The sequence below is a fragment of the Amblyomma americanum genome, chromosome 8 (genome assembly GCF_052857255.1).
Source record: "Amblyomma americanum isolate KBUSLIRL-KWMA chromosome 8, ASM5285725v1, whole genome shotgun sequence".
NCBI lineage: Eukaryota > Metazoa > Arthropoda > Arachnida > Ixodida > Ixodidae > Amblyomma > Amblyomma americanum.
In genome coordinates this window covers 112,985,240-113,004,142 of record NC_135504.1, presented here as the reverse complement: position 1 = coordinate 113,004,142, position 18,903 = coordinate 112,985,240, and the positions used below count along the sequence as shown (strand labels likewise).

Below are 18,903 nucleotides of genomic sequence, written 5' to 3'. Positions count from 1 at the left end.
CTCAGGAAAAACTAAATTGATCTTCTCAAAATCTGTTAAACGACTTAGTACAAGGACAAATGTAACACAGTCATCAATATTCTTAAAACTTTTTTAAAACTTTCGAAAGCACTGCTACCCGGGGGACACCAAGAGAAAGAAAACGAAGGACAAGCGCTTCATCAATATTCATCATCAATATTCATTAGCTCCAATTTTCGCTCACACAAACGCATTTAAACGTTAAGACTTTCAGTGTATAGTCATGAAATGGAATTCTTTGCCACCATGCATTTTTAGATCTAGCAATTTTGGGAAGGAACTGCACTGCCATATTTTACATGTCTAGTTCCTTCAAGTCATGTTGTTGCCTTGGCAAAGGTAGTTATTACGAAATTTCATTTTTTTCGTCTATGAGATGTATAGCTGCCTTATTTGGTGAATAATTTAGTGAGTGAACTGCACTGTCATAATGTGCAATATTGTTTTTCTGAATGGCACTGTTCCCTTTAGTGTTCCTTCCTTGCATTGTTTTCTTGTATTTTTTTGCAACTTAAAGTTCCTCATACTTGGGCTGAAACATTGGCTTAAAACACGGTGGAAGAACAAGCTAGGTGGCCAGATGAAGGCTGCGCAGGCGGCAAAATGTTCTGCATACATCGCGCTGTCCTAGACAGATGGCGCTACAAGCAAAGGGGCCTTGGTTTTCAAACGTAGACACTGAATGAAAGCAGATACGGACATGAAAAAAAAATTTATTGCAATGCGCGTATTCAATGCCCAATTTGCAATAGACACAAATGTTGGGTAAGGCTCAGGATGAAAATTGTTTCCAATGAATAATGCTTATGCTCCGCGAGTTTCGGCATGCCCTGCACTTTGCAGCATTTTCGCGCTCATCACTGCCAATAGGAGCATACGACATGAGTCGAACACAATGTGTCTTGACATTATTTACCGCAGCCTATGCCGTCACAGCAATATGCGTTAAATAACAGTGGACGCGGTACTATAGCGCACCTGCCTTAGCCAGACGGGAAGGCAAAACCGTGCACAACGCAAGAACAAGCATTGCGTCTACAGGTAAACTGCAGAGGCTTGCAGGTACACGATAAGGTGGTGGAAAACAATTTCCTTCACCTGGTTTTAAAAGGCCACGCATTTAAACACATAAAGTGAGGTCACCTAAAAAAAGGCAGTTAAATTATGAAGGTGCTGTGCAGCTTGCCATTTATTTGACATGTACACGGAACTGGCGGTGAATACAAATTTTAGAACAAACATTTCTGATGCATAAACAAAAGGGGACACAGCGCACATTTCACTCACACCAAGGTGTTCATGACTCTCGCCATTGAAACTGCAAAACAGGAGCCAAATTTTCACCTACTGAATCTTGGACAGCTTACGCAGCTCCTGTGTCTTATTTTTCACATCAGCTTTCTGGCGTTACAAAACTGCCTCGTTCTCATGGCTACATAATTGTAGCACGGCCGCCATAACTTCCTCTTTATGGTCAGAACAGGAGAACTGAAACTTGTAGTTGTCAAGCATATGTTGTCCAGTGTCAATTCATACGCATTTCTCAGAGCCACATGCTTCTGAAATTCCATCTCAGTGGTATGGAGCAAGTGAAACAGACTTCGCTTTGGGTGCATGAAGCCTCCTCTAGTTTTACACAGAACAAGGCTGCTTTCCGGCTGTTGATGAAGGGCACTTTTTTCCAAATTATCCCTCACGGCACTTCGAACTCGTCGTACTCTCCATGTACTTGCGGCATATAAAGCCACTAAATAATAAATTATGCACAGCTGCCGATACTTCATGCACCTTGTTGAACCATGGTCGACCTCAGCCTCAACAGCAACCAGGCCATCTACTGTATTTACACGACTGTAAGTCGACTCGAATGTAAGTCGACCCCCCCAAATCGCATGTCCGAAAAAGAAAAAGAAAAGTTGACGCGAATGTAAGTCGACCCCCCCAATTGCATGTCCGAAAAAAAACACCGGTGGAGCGCTTCAAAAACGAAAATTTATTGCATCCTCACTTGAGTCATCTTCAGTGGTACTACTGTCATCGTCGTCGTCGTCGCCGCCGCCGCGATCCCACAGCACATCGTCCTCCATGGAAATCCCGCACTTCCTAAATGACCGCACCACGACATCGCGTGGAACAGCCGCCCAAGCGGAAATCACCCACCAGCACACAGCTGCCAGGGAGGCTCTCTTCACGCGCCCCGTTGGCGTAAGTTCCCGCCCTTCTGCCGCCAGCCACTCGTTGTACTCATGCCGGAGCAAGTCCTTGAATGGCTTGTTAATGCCAACGTCTAGCGGCTGCAGCTGCCCCTTCAGACCGCCGGGAATTACCAGCATATCTGTATCTTCTTTTCGGAGCTCTGCCTTCACTTTCGCGGTAAGGTGGCCGTGAAATGAGTCCAGCACGAGGAGGTTCGGATTGCGATTTTTGAGGGATGCCCCTGGCCTCAAAAGCCACACCCGACGGTACCAATCAATAACTAAGTCGTCCGTCATAAAGCCTTTTTCGTTCACTCGCACAATCACACCTTTCGGGAACATTTCCTTTGGCATAGTTTTTCTTTTGAAGACGATGTACGATCGGAGCTTTGTGCCATCTGCCAAGCATGATAGCCTAACTGAACCGAAGTTTCTCGTTTCCTGTCATGAGAAGCTTAACCTCGCGAGCTCCGCTCATGCTCACTGTTGTGTTGCTCGTCATGTCGAAGTAGACGGGAGTCTGGTCCGCATTGCCGATTTGGCCGAGCAGGTATCGCCACGAGTCGCGGAGCTTTAGGTAGTGCCTATGGAAGGCGAGAACTTTCTCCTCGTAAGCAGCAGGCAGCTTCTGGCATACACTAGTACGCCGACGAAGAGAGAAGCCAGCCCTCTTCATAAATTTCAAAGCCCAAGCCCTGCTGGCTTTGAAGTCTGTTCGGAGTATTCCAGCTTCCGCAGCAAAGACCCGGCCTTGTTGCGTGATCATTTTGCATGTCACTGGTAGGGACCAATCACGGATTTCGGTGACATACGCTGCAAGCTTGACCTCCAGCTCCAGAAAGCGTCCCGACTTCGGCCTGCGGAAACCTCTTCGCTTGGGGTTGGAATCGAAAATTTTGTCTCGCTGCTTGCGCCACTCCCGCACCAACCGTTCAGATACGTCGAACTTGCGGCCCGCCGCGCAGTTGTTGGTTTCTTCGGCGTAAATGATGGCCTCCCTCTTGAACGCTGCAGTGAATGAGTGCCGAATGCTTTTCGAACCTGGAGAGCTCATGGCGAAGCACGCGGCCGGCAGTCCAGTCAAAAGCACCAACTCCAAGCACCACCAAACAAAGAGTGATCGGTGTCGGGGCGTCGGCTCTTCCAGCAAACATCGGCATTCCCTAGAAGCGCCGCTGTTACGTATTGCGCAACCAACTGAAATAGCGGCTCTTCCATCAGCTAGCGACACTACCGGGTGCTGGCGCAGACTCCACGATTGGAACAGCGGGACAGTGGCCCTTCCCGCGAGTGAAATGAAATGAAATTGGTTTTGGGGGAAAGGAAGTGGTGCAGTATTTGTCTCAAATATCGGTGGAAACCCAGTTGTAAGGGAAGAGATAAAGGAGGGAGAGAAAGAAGAAAGGAAGAATGAGGTGACGTAGTGAAGGGCTCCCGAATAATTTTGACCACCTGGGGATCTTTAACCTGCTGTACTGACATCGCACAGCACACGGGTGCCTTTGCGTTTCGCTTCCATCAGAACGCTGCCGCCACGGTCGGGTTCTAACCAAGGTATCCTGTTCAGTAGCACTGAACCATCGCGGTGGGTAACGGTGTGCGCAGTAAAAATAAAAACTCCTGGTCAAAAAGCCCGCGGAATACCTGAATGCTAAGCTTGGAGCCGTAGAGCAAACAAAAACTTCTAACATCGCAGTAGCGTCCCTGATAGATTGTTTTTCTTGCTTTTATTGGCAGTTCAAGGTTTCGTTTCGATTGTAAGTCGACCCCCCACTTTGCAATTTTAAATTTCAAAAAAAAAGGGTCGACTTACAATCGTGTAAATATGGTAGCTTCTTTTTCAGCAGCTGAACGCGTCCTCCAGACTTGACATTGTCATCAAATGGAAGTTTCAAATCATTCAACATTAGCACAGGTAATTGTGCTCAGATTCCACAGTGCTAACTTGAAAATTCCAAAATTTAGGGGGCTTAATCAGACTATAGACTGACAGCATATTGTATAGTTGCAGAAATGTGGGCATAGACGGGTGGTCATTTTGACCCCCAGCTTGCCAACACTGAAGAAGCGTGCAAGCACGCCTTGGTTAAATTTTCCGGTATAGACGTTCGCTTGGAGGACACGATCCTTCCTTGGGATAGCACAATGCCAAAAATTCAAGCGTTTTCATCTTTCGGCGCAGAAAAGAGAGGCAGTTTCTCGGTACAGCCTTCGTATCCCGTCGTGCAACATGGAACTAAACACTTCTTGCCCATTGTGCTCACAATTTCATGTTTGTCGAGAAAGCAACGTGCACAAAACTGAAGAAAGATATGTGCCCACACGTGCTGTGACCGGCGCAGTGAGTGCTAACCAAGGGCCCCTGCATCGAAACGCCAAAGCATGCACACGAGGCGGGACACGGCCGCTCCGCTCCAACCGCCGCCGTTACGACACCCATAATATTCTTCGACCGTGGCTTAAAATGAATAAATAAAATCATTTTTAAAAATCAAAATCTATAGTTATTCATTCGAGGCAGGTACGAATGAGAAAATTTCTGTCCCTCATCAGTCGGAGTTACAACTGACAGCTCCCATTGGAGCGCTGACAAGTTAACTTTCAAAACAGTACACATGATGGTTTCACATCGAAACAGCTCCATGAGAAGAAGCATATTAAAATGGGGCCATAAACAGCAGAAAGATGACCTTATATATATCCTTTATAGTTATGTGCATGGCTTGTGCTATTTCAATCCACAAATGAAATGGTCAATTGGTAATTAGGTTTCTACATGTGTCCAAGAAGGGTCGAAACTAGAAACAGCATGAGGCTCAGTCGATCGCTGCATTTCTCGCTCTAGTCGTCAGCCATAAAGCAGCACTCTAGAATCACTTTTGGGCATGGCTGTCACCATGCAACATGTGTCTGTGCAGAGAGAGAAATCCACTAGTGTCGAACACATTTCTGCTAGCATCCTCCATCAACAAGATATGCTAGGTGAATCCAGCAAACTACTTTGCATGCCACAATGACTAGGTGAATGATTAACTCCTTGCTTCTAAGTACACCAGCGCAATGCGCACAAATCAAGAGTGCCCATAGTTAATGAACATTTATCTGCTTCTTTCGGTATGGGCACAACAGTGTGTTTATGTTCAAGTCAAGTTCAAGTTCAAGTTTATTTTCCTTTCTTACAAAGGAGGAGCCGGGACTAAAAGCTGTGGTAACAGCTTGACTGGAGGTCCCGACTCCTTGAGACAGTGGCAGTACAGAAGGAAGGCGAGGGTCACATCATTTACATCAATTAGTAATGTCATGGATATCCGATGCAAATCCACATTTACGCGAAGCGCGAACACACATGCAAAACGAAAGTCGCAATACACACATGTACTCAAAGCAAATGTTTTACATCACTAAAATATACAAAAACACAATTTCACAGATTGAAATTGTCTCGGCAGTAGTCACGGATATTGTGTTTTGAATTTCTGGTAATATCAAAATTGTCATGGATTAGTTTGTTTAGCAAGAGGGGAAGGTTGTAACTTAAGGACTGGTTCATAGAGTAAGTTCTTGGTGTTGGAGTAATCCAAGTTTCTTTGTATCTAGTGTTACGGCAGCTGTTATTTTCTCTCAGTTGTCCAAGTACAATAAAGGGATTGTCACGTTGTTGTGAAGAGTATTTATAGCATAATAGAAGCCTGTAAAAGTATAACGCGAAGATTGGAAGGATATCATACTTTATAAAGATATTTCTTGTGGGGAAAAGGAATGGCACATTTGCTATGGACCGGACGGCTTTTTTCTGCAGCAAATGCAATTTATGAAGATTTGTTACCCCTGTTGTTCCCCAAACCAAGCTGCAGTATTGGATATGACTTAGTACTAACGCGTTGTAGAGCAACATCTTTACCCTTACTGGAAAAATATGTCTAAAGCGACCAAGTATACCTAGAGCTGAGGAAACTTTCGAACAAATGTGTTCTATGTGCTCATTCCAAGTTAGGTTGTGAGAAAAGATAACGCCCAGTGTTTTTACAGAAGTCACAAGCTCTATTGGTTGGCTGTTTAAGGCTATTTTGAGAGGCCTAGATATTTTCTTTCCCTTAGGGAGGTATAACAGAATTTGTGTTTTTGACGGATTTATGCGCAAGGAGTTTGCATCTGCCCATGAGTGAAGTTTATTAAGGGCTTCGCTTGTTTTGCTTTCAACCTCGGCCTCGGAAATACCTGTGACAAAAAAAGTTGTGTCATCTGCAAATGACACAACCTGAACATTACTAGCGCTGTAGACGATGTCATTTATATAAACTAAAAATAGCAAAGGCCCAAGATTGCTTCCTTGGGGCACTCCGCATGTTATATGGAGGGTAGAAGAGGATGCTGTGTTTATATCTACATATTGGGTTCTGTGAGATAAGTAAGATTGTAATAGGGTTAGCGCTAGGCCCCGCACACCATACCTTTCCAATTTAAAAAGAAGAATATCATGATTTATGAGGTCAAAGGCCTTAGTAAAATCGATGTAAATACCCATGGTGAGCTTGTTTTCACTGAATGCCTTAATTATAATTTCTTTTTGAGTTAGAAGTGCTGTCTCTGTAGATCTTTTCTTCCTGAATCCATGTTGAAAATCTAGAAATAAGTGATTTTCGTCAAAATAAGAAGTCACTCTGTGATGTATTATTTTCTCGATGCCTTTGGAAAACACAGGCAGTATAGAAATCGGTCGGTAGTTTGTGAATAGGTTCTTATCACCTTTTTTAAAAATGGGTATCACTCGAGCAATTTGCATTCCTGTAGGGAAAACCCCAGTAGAGAGAATCAAATTATAAATATAGGTAATAATCGGGCACAGTATGTCAAGTACATATTTTACGGGCAATATCTGGAAGCCATTTACGTCCAGCGTTTTACTATTCTTCAAGTTATTGATGGAAGAGAAAACCTCAGCTGTTTCAGTCGGGGCCAAGAACAGCGAACTTATCCTATCGTTTCCTCGCACGTACTGAGCGTAGTTTCTAATGGTACTCCCATCGAGTTCATTATCTTTCGTTTGCTGAATAAAAAAGTGATTGAAAGCATCTGCCAATGGAACACCGGAGAGCTCTTTTTCCCCATGCCTAAAGGTGCCAAGTGTAAGCGTAGGAGTACCGGGACGCACCAAAGAGTTCAACTTGCGCCAGGCTGCATCTGGCCGCAGTGTAGTTTCAGCATCGAACATATCTATTAGGTATGAATCCTTAGCTTTCCTCAGCGTAGACGTAAGTTTATTCCGGTAGCTCTTAAATTCTGCAAGTATATTTAGATCTTTAGTTTTTACAAATTTGGCATACAACGCATTTTTATGCTTGACCATTCTCAGGTGTTCTCTCGTTAACCAAGGTTTTCGCGCTCTCTTTGGCTTTTTTACTTGTGTTACTGGAAAATGCTGGTGGTATATTTTCTTAAGTATACTTATAAAGATAAGGTACGCTGTGTTGCTCTCACGGCATTCATATACTGCATCCCATGTTTGTTTTTCACTTGTAATCACTGCTGCTTCCAATGGCAACGCTTCCTGGTACAAAGCGTCCTCCACAGAAATTGACATAACAAATCTGAACAAGCCCACACTGAGCCCACTGACTGAGGCCTTTTGATTGTTCAAGTATGTGGTGCCAAGAACTGCATCTTCCCTTCTTCCCTGCTCTCGGCCTATTCAGTAGAATCGTGGCTCTGTTTACTAAGCCTCCTGAAAGATGTTTTCTTCTTGCTCTCCTATCTAGATACCTCCTTCACGTCGCAAACAGCATCACAATAAAAAAAAATTACTGGGGGCACCTACGGAATTACTTATATGCGAGTAATGCGAAAGCATTGCAATTCTATTCCATTCTAATTATACAACTCTATTCTAATTCTATCCCTTTGTGGTTGGTGCAGTTGTAAGCACTACTATACTGGCTAGTACTGGCTAACATTCTGCATTTTCTCACCTTCAATGACGTTGCACTGTTTCGACCAATCGAGAGTTTTGTGACGCCACTTTTGGGGCCACTATTTTGAGACCGCATTTTTGGTGACGCCAGGTTTCCACTGAAGTGAGAGACCTAATGCTTTCACATTAATAACACACACAAAACAAACGACAGCTTTCCCGGGGTCTACAAATAGAAGCACACACCATCTGACCACAGCCAGCTAAATTACGCTGTCGTCCTCTCCCAATCTGAAGCAGCTTATCAGTTTCCATCAAAAATGTGCTTTGTTGAGTGCCGACCTTGGGCTGCCTTCCGTGCTTCGATGGCAGCAAACAATGTGCAAGCTGGGAGCAAACGGAAATCACACGTACCCTGTTTATGATGAAAGGGACAGTTTCGTTTGCCGGACTGTGTGGGCTCTTGGGACTGCAGGCAAGAAGACACCAAAATAAGTGCCACTGCAAGGCAGGTTTCCGCAACTTCAGGCATTAGCATTCTCTTCAGTGCGACTTGGTCAAGTGAAAAGGTGTCTAAACTCTGCTTAATGCAGATGGATCAGACTTAGTATTGAATACAGAAACAGCAGGTAAATACAGGAATAAGCACCGTTGTTCAACAAGCTGCGCTTCACCTAAGTGTAATATATAAAATATCAAACACACACTACCGCAGACAACAATGTACTTTGGAAAGGCAATAGTATATGAATAGTCTGCAGTAATTTTTCATGCGAGCAGAATAAAGCAGAATTGGACTACACAACAAACCTTCTGCGGCGTTAAAGAACCCAGACATGATGCAAAGGTGAAGTGCTGTGACTGATACAAAAAAAGAAAGCTGCACAGTCACCGTAACTGCCTTGCCAAGCATGTTTCTGCTATTACAATAAAATCTCAATGATACGAGAAAGTTGAGAGAATTTCAGGAAAATAAGAATTTGCAGAATTCCCTGGCTGGAGTACATCGTGTGCAATGTGAAAATTTTGGACAATCCCATGGATTATATGAATGCAGTATGCAGTGCGTGCAGTAATAGGTGGCATGCACTGGTAAACAACTTCTGTGAGTCATAATTTGCATGAATACATTTCCTATGCCTCTGCACATGCATTTTGTTCGTTTCTGGATCACGTGAATTTAAGGTGACACGAATATCTTCCACGACCCCATGAGCTTTATATATTGCCTTGAGATTCTGCAGTATCCAGTAGCTGTGTTAACTGGTTTGTGGGAGTTTAACGTCCCAAAGTGACTCAGGCTATGAGGGACACCGTAGTGAAGGGCTCTGGAAATTTCGACCACCCAGGGTTCTTTAAAGTGCACTGACATCACACAGTACATTGGCCACCAGAATTCGCCTCCACCGAAATTCGACCGCCGCGGCCGGGATCGAACCCGCGTCTTTCGGGTCAGCAGCCGAGCGCCGAACCACTGAGCCACCATGGCGGCGTGGCTGTTTTAACTGGCTGCATTATTATTACAGTTACAGGGTAGCCATCACTGACTTGGAGCACAACATGCTGCGAGTAGGAAGTCAAATTCTTGCCTTTAAAATAGTTATGTTGCAGCTGTACCGTCTTCTTCAATGTTAGTACCTGAAAATGTCCAGGGTGTATGCACCGAAGGTAGTAGTACCCACTAAGCTAGTACGTACCACTGGCTATCTCGCAGCATGGAATGTTCCTGTTCCACTATAGACGTTGTATACTGCAGCACTGACACTAGAACGAAGGTGGCTGCTCCTTGTACTCCGACTGTAAAAAGCAGCTTCAGCGAGTGATGCGACTATACAGGGCAGCTGCAGGCTTCAAGTTTCATAAAATAAAGGCAACTGAGAGAAGCTGTTAACACTGCAGCACATGAACTGCCTCTGCTTGTTATGGCAGGTTGTACTAATATGGTTAGGGACAAGCCTAGACTGCGAGAGAATATACAGCTCAATGAGTCACTAACACACTAGGTTTGGCAATACCTTCCAAATGAAGTAGTTGGAATGCAACAGCAACAAGTATCCTGCTCACGCATTTCACGCTTTCTGTTACACTTGCAATTTTTCACGCTTTCTGCTATGCAATGTTTACCATAGAAAAAAGCCAATATCGCTCACAATCTTGGTGTTTTGTCATGGCAGAAAAAATTAGACATGGAATTTTTTTGTTTTTAGAAAAGGAAACAATGCAGTAACTATCTCACTTATCTCAGTGGACACCTAAGCCACGCTGTAAGGGAAGGGATAAAGGAAGGAGTGAAAGAACGAAGAAGAAAGAAGTGCGGTAGTTGAGGACTCCAGAATAATTTCGACAACCTGGGGATCTTTAATGTGCACAGATATCACAGCATGCAGGCGCCTTTTTGCGTTTCGCCTCCACTGAAATGCGGGCGCCACGGCTGGGTTCAAACCCAGAAATTCGGGCTCAGTAGCCAAGCGCCCTAGCCACTGAGCCATCGCGGTGGGTGGCAGTTAAATAAGATTTACATTGGTCACCACACTACAAGTGGAAGGGTGCAAACATGCAGAGCACCCTTGGCAGTGCACACCACAGGCAAGCCACGGGGCACCTATGCATCATTGAAGACTATGACGGGAGACCCTCACCTGCCGCTTCCGCGTGCGGAGGATACGTTGGAATCTCTCTGGGCCTCCAGCAGCAGCTTCTCGAGGATGTGCACGTTGCCCGTGAGCGGGGGCGTGGCGCGCTCGGATGCCGAGGACGCCCCGTAGTAGAGCTCCACCCATGACTCTGCACAATTGAAGGCCACAGCCAGAGGAGGAGAGAGAGGAAGAAATGAGTGAGGGAAAGCACAACACACACAGGTGCATTTTGATGACTTATTTACCAATACACTATAACACACTAGACAAGGGAGGCTTTAGGCGTATGACATACATAAAAGACTTGCCCATGCAATACATAGTGGCAGTTTACAGTATTTACACCATTGAAATGAATTGATTTCACTTGGTTTGGCTCAGTGTCTCAAAACTTCAGCAGACTTGTAGAAACAGTGAGGTGGGTTATCGCCAAGTATTGCAGTTTTGCTTAAAGTCACATTTACAGAAACATCTGAGCTTCTCATCATTCATAATCTGCTACCCAGTTCGTTTCTTTGGAAACAATTATCAGTGCACGAATGCTTGGCAGCTCGTCAAAACAGAGAAAAGAGGCAGACTGAACATCTGCTTTTCCCGTGTGTGTGTGTGTGTGTGTGTGTGTGTGTGTGTGCGTGCGTGCGTGCGTGCGTGTGTGTGCGTGCGTGCGTGCGTGAGCGCGCGCGTGCGCGTGCGCGTGTGTAAATATATATATATACATATATATATACGAAAATCCAAACACTCACTCACTGCACACGATAGCCCTACCAACAAAATGAGCTAAAATTTCATGTAAACCAAATTTAAAGAATTTCAACTTCAACATTTCAATCTGTACAAATTCTTTAACGCTCGTGATGTGTGCATTTTTCCGAATACTTAGTGCTACACACACACCACTGCCTCTGCACTTGACCACTTCCAAAAAGTGGGCAAGAAACAACACCCAATAAAAGCAGCACGTGCCCTCGACAGCAAAACAGGGCCAGTGTAGCAAACAACAAAGCCAACAATTGTAGCCTTTCTCTAGCACATGCAAGTCCATTAGGTCCACCAACCCCCCCATAGTGTGGCAAGACTACACAGGCACAGAGGGGCCGGACACAGATGTCAATGAGACAAGGCACTCAAAAAAGCTACAAAGGCCCTGACCTATCTCAACCACTCGCACAAGAGAGCCCATACGGAATAAGAGCAAAAACAGGGCGCCGCTGAGTGCCAAACAGTCCGAGCAAAGCCAACAGCAGACACAGCTAGTCCCACCCAAGCCATCTATGAGGGGCGAAGAGGGATGGGGGGGAGTAAACAGGAAAGGCAGGAGTGGCACAAATGGCACTCAGCGCAATCCGCCTGCCACGAAGACAGCTGTGTCTCGTCCGTTTCAAGGCATCCTGTTTGTTCCCTTCCCCACTCTCCACACCATTCTCCTACCAGACTCACTGCGCCCTCAGAGAGCGTGCCTATGCGAAGAGAATGTAATGTTTGTCTCCACTCGGCTCAGCTAACAACAAAGAGGTCGTCAAATATCCTCATCGGACCCGAGCAAAAGTTCCGCCTGTCAGCATTAATCCAAATACACATGGCAAAGATTGGTGATCCTGTGAATCTACGCACAAAATCCGGCAGCCATATAGGTCCAATAGTTCTTCCCTTAAGAGTTTTCTCCATGCTCACTGCTGTGGGCCTCTGGGCCTACATAAATATGCAACAATGTTTTATGGCATATATTTAGTTAAATACATACATGACAGAATGCGCATCTAAATCTAGATTACTAGAAATTTAATGGAAAAGCACGACAGTCTTGGGAGCTATTTGGCCGCTGGAAGCAAAGTCTGTTTTAAACAAATAAACGAGCTCGGCAGGCTGCTCAGAGCATCTCTATCGTTTCACACTTATTGAGTGAGTGCTCTCCGACTTCCAATGGCACTTTAGCTGTGGAAGCGATGCGCTTTTTTTAATAACTTTGTAAAAACAAAATGTGCATTACAATGCACGCGGAGTTTGACAAGGATTATACTACTACCAGAAAAGCAATACGTGCATGAGGGATAAATTATTGTGGACATCTTGATGGCACGAAGGCTTTCAAGAGTTCTGATGCAAGTGAAATGGCTGACAGGGAAAGTGTACTGGGGAAATTCTTCCCTAATGAGTGGCCCATGAAAACACAGAGCATTCTGTCACTGCGAATTGTGTCTAATCATTTCGTATAGGCTACTGTAGTACAGTCTACGTCATCGTTGTGTGCTCCACTAAATAAGAACTGAAATCAGAAAGCAGCCCATCATATCTGGGCAAAGTGCTCACGCCCACCTTTCTTCCAGGTCTATATGTGTTGCTCTACTTCAAGCAACCGTCGGGTTTAATAGCTAGAAATGACATTAAGGCGTAAATTCCACCACATGCCATCTGGTGTGGCCTGTCAGATGTGCTACACCAGGCAACCTCATGAACACCAAATATGGAGAGAGCCTGATCATCAACGCTTTTAGATCAGGCTAACCTAACCTAAAATGTAGCCTGTTGCTGTTATTCTTATTTAGATATGCCAGCACATAAACTGCATAGCTGCTCCTAAGCAAGCTACGCTGATAAGAAACGTACCTGTCACATGGAAAGGTTTAGCACAGTGCGATCCGCACTATAGGACAACGAATGGAGCTATACTAAATCTAATTATCAGTCAGCCTGCAGCGCCACTAGAAGCCCTGGTGGCTATCGCAGCTGTTGTGCAGAATATCCTATCATTCCTCTGGCCGATCGCAACAGTAAGAGAAGCAGGAAACAAATTTTTGAACTTAAATTTAAGCTTCAAAAAGAAAATCTTTAAAAAAGTACGACTTTTTTGCCGCGGAGGAATTCTGTGCGGCAGTCCTTAAAAAATCGGCAGCGAAGCGTCGCCTGTATTAAGTTGTATCTGACTATAGTAATCTGGCGGGCTCTCTTTATTGGAAAGACAAAGTGAAAAGACTAAGAAATGTTTCTATTCATCAACTTTTTTGGATTCCCTGGCCCGTGCAGCCAGATTCATTGAATCACTCAGTTCGCATTTGTGCCAGAGTACCTGTGCAACTGTGAATGTCAAGGTGTGTATGCTGTTTGTATCTCAGCTCAGGTAAACATAGGTTCATCTCTCTTATCTTTCCCTTATCGCCTACCTGTGTCATCCTCATAAAATATTACAGTTCCTTCCATTACTTGGCAATCTAACTCCAAAACCACAACATCCAACAAGTTTTATTCCACAAGGACAGGCAGAATTGTGCAGAGGAACACAAGATTTATAAACAGAGCTGATCTCATGCCACTCAAGTTCTGCAAAGTGACACGAGTGGCCTGCATGTGACCCGATGACAAAGCGCAAGATCCACACAACAACAAAATGGCTCTTTTTCCACTAGCCAGCATCACCGTATCAGGCCGGTTGCACACCGTATTGTGCATTTACGGCTGTAACCGGCCCTGGCATGTGGCCTCTCGTTACGCCTTCACCGCCAGGTAGGTGCCTCGAGCACAGGCGAAATAAAAATGCTTAAAGCTATACTGATCCAATGCTGCTATCCGTTACGGCACAATGCCCTTGTGCAGACAGCCTTCCACGACAGATATGTCACTCAGTCGTCTCATGTGAGCTCCCTAGTGACACGTCACCGGAAAGTGTGGCTCAACTGATGATATCAGTCAGCCAGTCAGCAAGGTAACCTCGTCAATACCAAGGAAAGCGGATTGCCCAAACAGCACTTCGCAAGCAGAACAAAAAAAATTGAGATACAACTGTGATGGAGCAGGACATCGCAGTTTATGCTTTTCTTGGCAACATGATAACCCTCTTGGAGCATTACAGAAAGCTCTTTACATCTACCCAAACTGTTTCAGTGGCTTGACAAAGTCAATGCTTCTCTCACTGTGCGGCTAACCTCGGCATTCACAAAAGCGTTACGCAGGAGAAGACGCAAGGCATTTCCGAATTCCTCTTCCCTTCCTATCGCCAGCAGCTAATCCCAACAATCGCAGACACATGAATAAACACCGCTCGCCAGTTTTTAGTACACCCCAGTGGGCCTCTTTGTGCAAGTATCGGGCTTTATGAAGTAATATAGGAGGCACAGTAGGGTCACGATGAAGCAGCAGCAGCAGGTTGGGAAAGCCCAAGCTGTTTCGCACGATTCCATCGCGTCAGTGAACCAAGGCAAATTACCGACGTCATCCGCCAGCAACACATTCGCGAAGCAAGCAAACCGTCAGCCAGTCTCCTCCCCCGCCTCCTCCTTTCTTGCTCTCACCGACAAAGCGGCCATTAGGCACTCTTCCCAGTGTTTCGAAGTATAGCGACCGCTCCAATGAAAACATCACCGGGAAATGCAAGAGGCAATTACACCGGTGGAGCAGAAGTCGAAAGCACGCAGAACGCGTGGTTCAAACACAAACACATCTCCGCCCCTGACTCGGAGAAGTAGGCGCAAGGCCCGCAGTGCTCCCGAGGTCCTGGAATCACGCCAGCCAGTGGCAGCAGAGTGCGTTGCCGTCTGTCGACACACTACCGCCCTCCCCTTCCCCACCGCACGGAGACCGCTGCCAAGTACCGCGCATTGCCCAGCTAGACACCCTACTAAAGCTTAGAAGGGGTTGAAGCTAGTGGGTGAAGGGTGGGGCACGTCACAGCCAGATACGCACCACCTGACTGGAGCGACACAGTCACGCGACTAGCCAACAATTAAAGACAAGCCCGATTGGTAACCGGCAGGAACGGGAGAGGACGGCACGTGGCATTGTGACACGCGTCTGCCGCCGCAGACAGCCTATCCATCAGCGTCTGTGCGCGGCTAAAGCAGAGAGAGGCAACTGCGTGCTTAACGACACGGCCCCCGAGTTAACAAAAGGCAGCCAAGAGCCGCGAACACTCATATTCGAGCAGAGGATGAAAACGGGCGTACGAAAGAACGCGTACGTACGTAGTTGTGGTTTCCGAGGCTGGCTCTGAGATCAATGCCCTCGTGGTCTGTTGGTTCGCGAGGTTTCCCGAAACCTATATCAACGCGACAGCGTTTAAGGAGCTCGTGTCGCAGAAAAGCCGGTGTCGTCGGCGTCTTTGGCCGTGAGCGAAAAATGGCGTATCTCGGTGGAAACCTGAACCGCGCCGTAAGAGAAGGGATTTTAACGCTTCAGCGTTAAGGATTGATTGATTGGTGGATTGATTGATCGATCGGTTGATTGGTCGTCAATCGATTGGTTGGTTTATTGATTGATCGATCAATTTTTCCTTCCCTTACGGCGCGATCCGGGTGTCCAGCGAGAAATGTGAGACAGGCGTCATTCCCTTTCCTTAAAAGCAATTGTCCATTTCATTTTCCTTCCCTTACGGCCCGGCTCGGGTGCCCGCCGAAATATGTGAGACAGGCGTCCTTTCCTTAAATTATCCAACGGGCCACGCGTCGCGCCGAACGGGCGATGGCATTCCGTGCACCCCTTGGCAACGCTGCGACACGCTGTCGCGCCTCACTCTTACAGACGAAGCTTAAGCGTCCTCCAATTTTATTATTCAAACATCCCAGCTCGAGACTTCCCTTAATGGAAAACCGAGCGTGAGAACATCTATACGGGCAGCTTCTACGAAAGCATCGCTTAGACGCAGCCGAAAGAAGTCAAAGAGAGCCACGAAGGCACGAAGTGCACTGTCAGCAACGCCCACATGTTGCGCAGCAAGTAGTAAAGTAGTTCGACCACAAAGCAGAAAGAGCAGCCGCGGTGGCTTATTATATATGTATGGCGCTCGGCTGTTGACCCGAAAGACGCGGGTTCGATGCCAGCCAAGCCGGTCGAATTTCGATGGAGGCGAAATTCTAGAGGCCCGTGTGCTGTGCAATGTCAGTGCACGTTGAAGTACACCAGGTGGTCGAAATCTCCGGAGCCTTCCACTACGGAGTCCTTCATGGCCTGATTCGCTTTGGAACGTTAAACCCCATGAACTATAAACAAAAAGACTTTCTCATTGAGAATCGCCTCCCAATTCTAAAAGAACGGTGAACTCTAGGCAACATCGTCATTTTCCACCGGAACGGTGGAAAGAACAGAATACAGATCCGCAGCGCGTGCACAAATGTCCATGTCGGCGAATAATTGAAGACCGCAACGATAGAGTCGTCTGCTCTGATCAATAACGGTGAAGGTAAAATGGAGGCGAGAAGGAGGCGATTTAAGTGTTCAGAGAACACAAAAAAATGAAAAGAAACAGCCGAATGTGACCAGACGGAGAGACCCCCACACCCAGGCCCAGCAACAGGTAATCATACTCTACAGCGCAGAGCGACAGACAGAACAGACCGACGAGCTTGATTGAATAGACTGACTGGGCACTTTTGGTCCATCTGTTGCCGTGGTCGACTCCTCCGCGCGTGGGTAACCCGATGCTGGGGAGGATACAAAACTGCGTTAGGAATACAACCACGTCACCTGCGACCGCCTCGCCTTTGTGCTGCGCGGACAGGTGCGCGTCCTCGCACGGCGCACGCTGAAGAAACGACGCAGCTAATTAAACAAACAAAGGGGCCACACCATTTCACAAAACGACGTTGCTTCAGGAAGGCCGCAACGCAAGCCAACAGGAAGCGCTCGACACGCAAAGCATGCGCGAGAGCCAGCCGAGTTGCACCCAGCGGGCGACTAAATTAAACTCGCTTTGCATCACCATCTAAGCTAGTCCCGACTGCCAGTGTTGCAAGCGCGAGACACTAACGCAGCACGAGCACCGAAATGGTAGCGACAGTTTCACAGCTGGCACTCTGCGCGTGCCTGTCCAGAGTCGCGGTTGCAGAGGGGTGATCACTAAGCAGCTGCAGACACCCCGGAGAGATAACGGGTGGAGGACCCTTGCGCGAACATGCAGCGCGACCGCCGCGGCTTCAAAGGGAGCGGCGCGCGTATACGTGTCTGTCTAGGAGGAAGACACCACAGAGCCCTTTCACCCATAAAGACACAGCGGGCGCCATATGCCGATGCACGCAACGTGAGGAGCGCTAGACAACGGGGCACCATGGCTGTCAGCAGCCTGTCCCGCAACGGACGACGCAGCTGCAACGGGACACAGGGAAGGCAGACGTGGGTAAAGGGCGTCACAAGGCGCCTCTCGAGTCACGCGCGTGCCATACGAGTCACGTCAGCTGCTCGTGACAGGTAAGGCGAGGAGATACGCAGCAGCAAGGGTGCCGTTGCGCTGACAGAGATATCAGCAATATCAGCTATACCTGATACCAGAGGAGGCAGGGGTTCTCAAGGCACTACCCGAAACCCGCTTGGATAGAGGAACGGGAGATATCAGCAAGAGATAAATGGAAGAAACGCAATGCATTATGGCATGACAAAACGCAAAAAAGAAAGGGGGCGGGGGAGATGTTAACAATACCGGGAAGTTACTCTCGCAACGCTCTCCAAACATGCCACAGGGGGAAAGGCATGTGCGACTGTTGCCGTCAACCAGGCGCAATCGGGTCTCGGCTGACCGGCTCGCTGGTCGGAGGCTCTACATTTGCAAAGGTGACGGCATAAGCGACACGGTGAGCAAGCCGAGACATGCCACGCGCCAGTTCGCCCGTGTACGTACGTGGGTGTCTCCAAGTCACGCGCGACGTGCGAGAAACGTCAGCTTTCCGCGGAGAGATATGGCGACAGAGCAAGAAGCGCGTCGGCGCAATTCCACCGATAAGATAGCGCCGGCGCGCGTTTAGCGGTGATGTCACTCGCGCTTATCGCCATCGAGATGGCAGGAAACAGATGCGGCTGTTTGGCATCATTTCCAAGACACCACGACTGCGAGTGTGTTGTTAGAGTCAAGAGGTCCGCCTACCATATTACTCTAGGACCTCTTTCTGTAGTAGTACAACTTGCATATATATTGTACAGAGTATTTTTGAAATATAGTTCAAAGCCTTCATGCACGAAAAATGTGAGCCTTAATTGTGTCTAGCACGTCTTTTTTATCTTGATATTATTCAACCGTGGATGGTTTATGCGGGGTTTAAAGTCCCAAAGCGACTCACGCTATGAGGGGCACCGTAGTTAAGGGCTCCGGAAATTTCCACCACCTGGGGTACTTTAGAGTGCACTGACATCGCAGAGTGCACGGGCCTTGTTTCAAACATTCGAA

General features: G+C 46.9%; 1 protein-coding gene across 1 annotated transcript in view; it reads right to left on the bottom strand.

Annotated features, from left to right (window-relative positions):
• Nucleotides 1-18,903, bottom strand: part of BNIP3 (BCL2 interacting protein 3) — a 74,008-nt gene that overhangs the window by 10,422 nt on the left and 44,683 nt on the right. Inside the window, exons 2-3 of the mRNA XM_077635310.1 lie at nucleotides 10,764-10,908; nucleotides 8,539-8,593 (exon numbers count right to left, since the gene is read on the bottom strand). Of these exons, the coding sequence (XP_077491436.1) occupies nucleotides 8,539-8,593; nucleotides 10,764-10,908 (200 nt within the window). The remainder of the gene's footprint in view (nucleotides 1-8,538; nucleotides 8,594-10,763; nucleotides 10,909-18,903) is intronic.